The sequence below is a fragment of the Tamandua tetradactyla genome, chromosome 8, assembly GCF_023851605.1.
Source record: "Tamandua tetradactyla isolate mTamTet1 chromosome 8, mTamTet1.pri, whole genome shotgun sequence".
Lineage (NCBI taxonomy): Eukaryota > Metazoa > Chordata > Mammalia > Pilosa > Myrmecophagidae > Tamandua > Tamandua tetradactyla.
The window spans coordinates 81,966,631-81,972,630 of NC_135334.1; the positions used below are offsets into that span (position 1 = coordinate 81,966,631).

Genomic DNA, 6,000 nt, shown 5'->3' on the forward strand with positions numbered 1-6,000 from the left:
AAGGAAAAGATTGATCAACTTGACACCATACCATTTAAATCTTAATGCATGAAAAAAAACAAACACCATTAAGTTAAGGGACATATGAAAAACTGGGAAATAATTTGGAATACATATATTTAACAAATGGCTGATTCCCTTAATAATGATCCCCTATAAATTAAATGTTTAGAAGACCAACAACCTGGTAGGAAAAAATAGCAATGGAAGTGAACTGATAGTTCATAGGAAAAGAAATACACATGCAAATAATTATTTGAAAAATGCTAAGCCCGACCCATAATATTTTTTAAAACAAATTAAAAAGAACCAGGACATGAGTTCTCAGTATTTATCTATCACATTGACAAAGGTTTAAACTTTGATAGCATTTTGGATAAGAGTGTAAGAAAACTAATATTCTTGTACAGTATTATTGGGAATGTAACTTGGAGCAGTTCTCTTGGAGGTCAGTTTGCCATATGGATATTTATTCCACTTAAAAAAAATAGAAACAAAAATTGAAAACATCTAAATGTCCATTAAGAGGGAATTCATTAATCAATTATGATGCAGCTATGAAAAAAAATGTCATGGATTTATACAAATTGCTTCAGAAATACTCCTAAGGCTAAAAAAACAAAGTACAAGGTTATATGATCTCACTCATGCTAAAAAAAAAAAAAAACCTGTTTGAATGTGTGTTCATACATCTTTATACTTAAACATTTCCTAGAAGAATACAAAGGGAATTGTTAACATTGGATATCACTAAGCAATGAAATTGGAAGGAAAAGAAAGAAAAATCTGTTTTTTCACTTCTATCCTTCTGTCCTATTTGACGATGTTACCAAGTGTATGCATTACTTTCATAATTAAAAATATCCTGGGCAAGCCACAGTGGCTCAGCAGGCCGAGTTCTTGCCTGCCATGCCAGAGACCAGGGTTCAATTCCCAGTGCCTGCCCATGCAAAAAAATAGCCACTTAGACAGTTGTGTTGCTTCTGTAAAGACTTTCCTGATTCCTAACCCTCATACCCCACCTCCCCTTTAGTTAGAGGATTCCTCCCCTTTCCTAACACTACCCCACACTTAACTGTAATTAGTTATTTGCTAAAGATCTGTTTTTACTACCAGCCTGCGAGCTCACTGAGCACAGAAGTATGCTTTTTCATCTTTGTAGTAACCTCATTTAGCGTAGCATCTGGCACGTTTTAGGTGCTCGATTCATGTTTGGTAAATGAACAAGAATAAATGAAAGTAGTTTGTCCTGTTTTCACCATCCATATTCAATGTCTGCCTCCTGTGAACACCCATCACACACTTACAAATCTTATAATCCTTAGATATTTCTCCCTGGGGGATAACTTTGTGTGTGGCCAGCTCTTCTTCTAGACTCATTGATAAGAAGGACAATGCCAGACATATTTCTGGCCCTTAGTGAGGCTCAGAAATAATTGTTGAATTGAACTGAAAACATCTCCACTGTGAACATGAAAATAGAGCCTGTCCTAAGAGAACAATATCATTTCCCCTGGTCCAAAAGAGAAATAAGCTCAGACTTTTCTGAGTCTGTTTTAGCAGAATGAATCCTCATATCTAATGACAAACCTTAATCGTTGGGAATTTGAAGTCAAATTTTTGTTATCTGGGACTGGAACAAAGAAGTAAGATGCTTCTTTAAAGTATCTACTCATTTTAAGGCATATTCCTTCTCTTTGCAACAAGGGAGAAAAGAAAATGGCAAGAGGAAATCGTACCACGGTGACAGAGTTTGTCCTCATGGGATTCACAGACCGTCCTGAGCTTCAGCTCCCCCTCTTTGTGGTCTTCCTGGTAATTTACCTCATCACCCTTGTGGGGAACCTTGGCATGATCCTGCTCATCAAGGTGGATTCGCGGCTCCACACTCCTATGTACTATTTCCTCAGTCACCTGGCCTTCATTGATCTTTGTTACTCCTCTTCCATTGGGCCCAAGATGCTGCAAAATTTATTGGTGAAGAAGAAAACCATCTCCTTCTCTGGCTGTTTTGCTCAACTCTATTTCTCCAGTGCTTTTGCCACCACTGAATGCTTCCTCTTGGCCACAATGGCCTATGACCGCTACATGGCTATCTGCAATCCCCTGATTTACACAGCCATTATGACGCAGAGGGTCTGCAAGGAATTGGTGGTAGGGGTCTATACCTATGGCTTCCTGAACTCCGTGATACAGACCGTTCTCACCTTCCAGTTGTCTTTCTGTGACTCCAACATCATCCACCACTTTTATTGTGCTGACCCTCCTCTACTTGCCCTCTCCTGCTCTGACACCCACAGCAAAGAAATGCAGCTCTTGATTTTCTCTGCAGTGAATCTCACTGGCTCACTCTTGACTGTCCTCATCTCCTATATTTGCATCCTTTTATCCATTATAAAAATCCAGTCTTCAGAGGGCAAATGCAAAGCATTTTCTACTTGTGCCTCCCACCTCACCGTGGTCATCATCTTCTATGGGACACTTTTTTTCATGTACCTACGGCAACCTAAAGCAGAGACTTCATGGAAGTACAACAAAGTGGTCTCTGTGTTCTACAGTCTTATAATTCCCATGTTGAATCCCCTGATCTACAGTCTGAGGAACACAGAAGTAAAGGACACCTTGAAAAAAATACTAGAGGGAAATGAGTCATAGTGAATGAGTTATCAGGATGTAGCATTATAAAAGTATGTTATAACCAATGTAACCATTCTGATTGAAATATAGCCGGCCCATTGCTGTCTAATCAGGAAGCAAAAAGTTGATCAAATTTGTTTTTTTTTTAATGACCGAAAGAATGGGGTCATTAAAAAAATCCATTGCTGGATATTTATATCTGTTTTCACAGATCTTATATTTTAATTTTCTTGGAGAATATTTAATCCAATCAATTATCATGGACTAATCAGAATTGATAAACCCTTGAATATCAATAGCTATGTCCTTCAAATGTTGGATATGAAGTGGCTAACATGATGCCTAAATTTAAATTAACTCCGGCAAACAACATCCTGGGTGAAACTATAAATTAATGGAGCAAATACAAGACCTACATGTGGAAATCTAAGTCATAACAAACATTTTCAGCTTAAAATAGGCCACATTGTAGCACATCATTTTTTAGTTCTAGAGCCAGTTTCTTCAGAAAACATTGCTATGAACAGGGACATTTCAAAATTATATCACAAAAAGCTTATTTAATCCAAATGTAGTTCAAATAATTGTATGCTTAAATTGAATAGGAAAAATAGTATTGCAGTAAAAATAAGGGAAGAAAATAGAAAAAAACTGAAATTCAGCTAAATATGGTGTTTGCTTTTTTTCTTTTTGGAAAAGAAATTTTAATTAGAAGAGGTAAAGAATGGATTTAGTACTTTCAACTTTTTTAGTTGTTTATGTTAGAGTTTAATATTTCTAGTCTCAGGAAAGTGTAGCGAGAACAATTTAGGGGGGGAGAAAGCTCATATATGAACTTCCGAATGGGAAAGAGAAGTAGAGAAAAGGAGAAAGAGAAAGAGGGAGAGTTTCCTGAGGTAACCAGTCCAGGATATGCATGTTTTTGAGAAATACAATTATTCTGTCTTAAATAATTCCATGTTCTTTATATCTGTTTTCACAGATCTTATATTTTAATTTTCTTGGAGATAAATCTATGTATGTTCTTGCTGTTGGTGGAGATACATGAAAGAAAATCTCTATTTTTCTTGTTTAATAGGCACCAATATGAGTGTTCTGAGGTTTTCCTAAGGCTCAATTCTAATACTTCTTCCTAAATAATTATTAAGACACAAGAATCTGCCAAAAATCACCAGATTTCTCCCCTAAACTTTTTCCAAATCTAACTACTATTATGTAAATATTTTAAATGACTACGAAAATATATTACCAATTGATTACAAATAAATTCAAAATTAATCAAGAAACTAAAGGATCCTTGTTGCCTCCAAATTAACTCTTCAGATAACATGATGGGATCTATGTTTGCTTGTTGTTAGATCTAGTAATTTAGGAAAATAGGGTAGTTAAATATTGACAGCTACTCTTCCTTAGCTCAGAAAGCCTTTCTGGAGAGCTGCATTCCAAGAACTATTCTTAAGCACTTGGAGGAGGGGAGTTGGTTGTAGCTAAAAAGAAAGATATTAACAGAATAAGGGAAGAATGATACTAACAGGATAAGGAAATGGAATAATAAAAGCCAAGGAGGGGGAAGTGGAAAGGAAGCTTGCACAGGTCATGAACAAGAGGTAAGTAAGCAAAGCGGACAGGATGGTGATAAGAGAGTAGGCATGAGACCATTAGCTCCTGAAGACAGTAGACTGTTCCTTTGCTTTGTCTCTCCAGCACCTACCACAGTTCATAGTACAGAACAGACACACCATAACTGTTTGCTGGATTGAGCTGAACTCTTCTGTATTTATTCCTAATTCCAAATAGATGGCTAGTAACGGTCCTGTTATTTGGAAATGACAAAGAGAAGGAACTTGCTGTGTTATGACAAGACTATTTTCAATATCCTCCCCAAAGAGGCTAACATCTGTAAGGCAAGAAGAGTAATGAAAACAGCACAATCAGGTCAGGGAAAAAAAATACATTGGGAAGTTGGTATGTTGGGAAGATGGTAGTAGCTGGAGCTGTCATTGGACCATGGACTCCAGGAAGGCAAGGAATCATTATTGTAAGAAGAGGTTGCTACTAACTGAAATAAAGAAATTAAGCAGATACCAATACTAGATGGAAAACTGTGTTTTCAGTCGAAAGCCACAGCCATTTCATAAATATTTTCTCGAACTATTTCCATGTCATTTTAGTTTTAAAAGAGAAAAGAAATTAAAAGCAAGTACATTCATGTTTCAATACATGCCTCTCAGCCAGTAGAATTATACTCAGGTTTTAAGAGAATATTCTGTCTTAAAGTATGCTTCATCAATTTTTCAGGTTTTTTTTTCCAGAGAAACTGAAGAAAATACATCATGGATTCCCTCCATAACATATTCCCAGCTGTTGAATTGGTGCATTTTGTCCAGTATGCTTCCTTTATTCTCCTATAAAGCAGAGCAGAAAATGGAGAACATTTTACTTATAAATAAACTCATGTTTTCATGAGTTTCTCCCAAATCTGAAAAGTATGTATGAGAAAGAGTCTGAATCGGCTACATTTTGAGCTATTTTCTATTTTTCTTTCTCATTAAGATTCCTCAGTCTTAAACATTTATTTGCTTAACTATGACCTTATGAAGTAAGAAAGGGCTTCAAGTGCAGAATTCTCAAATCAATTAAATTCATTTTTAAAAAATATAGAGAGCACGATACACCTGTGTAGTATTAAAATGACATTTTCACCATAAAAAAAACCAATGTGATTATGGGCCTTTGTTCGCTTATAAAGTGAGGCTATTTCATTCAATATACATAATAATTATATTCATTTTTCAGCCAAAAATAAACAGATATCTTCTGAATATCCAATGGTTACAAAACATAATAGAAGTTTTACCTTTACTGGATTTTACAAGTGCAAATTTCCTTGAAAGTGAATATAAAACTGCTCCCACATATAAATAAAATGTAAGTTAATTTTCCTCATGATAATCCTACAAATGAAAGTTATTTGTCAGCATTCACCGACTAGACAGTTTTCATCAACCTATCCAATATATGCATGAAATAAATGGCATATGTATATGTAAATATAAATGTATGTTCATTTTCACATAAAATGCAGAATTTTTCAATGAGCTTAGATTTAAATTCCTTATTTCTGCTCATTTAATGCTTTATTGAATTTTCCATGCTTGGAAACATGCCAAAAGGATTTTTCTATTATGTTGATTATAATAAGGAAACATGAGAGGGCAAATACAATTCTTTTCCATTTTCTTTCATAGTCTTTGATGTAAAAGTATTTCAGAAACTTTATGTATTTAGAATCTCAAATGTGTCACAAAATTTTCAGCTCTACCCTGGATACACGGTTTTAGCATTCTACAGGAAAGGAAGGAA

At 35.2% G+C, this 6,000-nt stretch overlaps 1 protein-coding gene across 2 annotated transcripts in view; it reads left to right on the forward strand.

Annotated features, from left to right (window-relative positions):
• The window catches only part of LOC143644635 (olfactory receptor 5M5-like), a 384,306-nt gene extending 378,719 nt beyond the window's left edge, over nucleotides 1–5,587 (forward strand). For both annotated transcript variants that reach the window (XM_077113871.1, XM_077113869.1), the window contains exon 4: nucleotides 1,708–5,587. In XM_077113871.1, the coding sequence (XP_076969986.1) occupies nucleotides 1,720–2,655 (936 nt within the window). In that variant the 5' untranslated portion in view covers nucleotides 1,708–1,719 and the 3' untranslated portion in view covers nucleotides 2,656–5,587. The remainder of the gene's footprint in view (nucleotides 1–1,707) is intronic.
• Nucleotides 5,588–6,000: the final 413 nt, after the last annotated feature.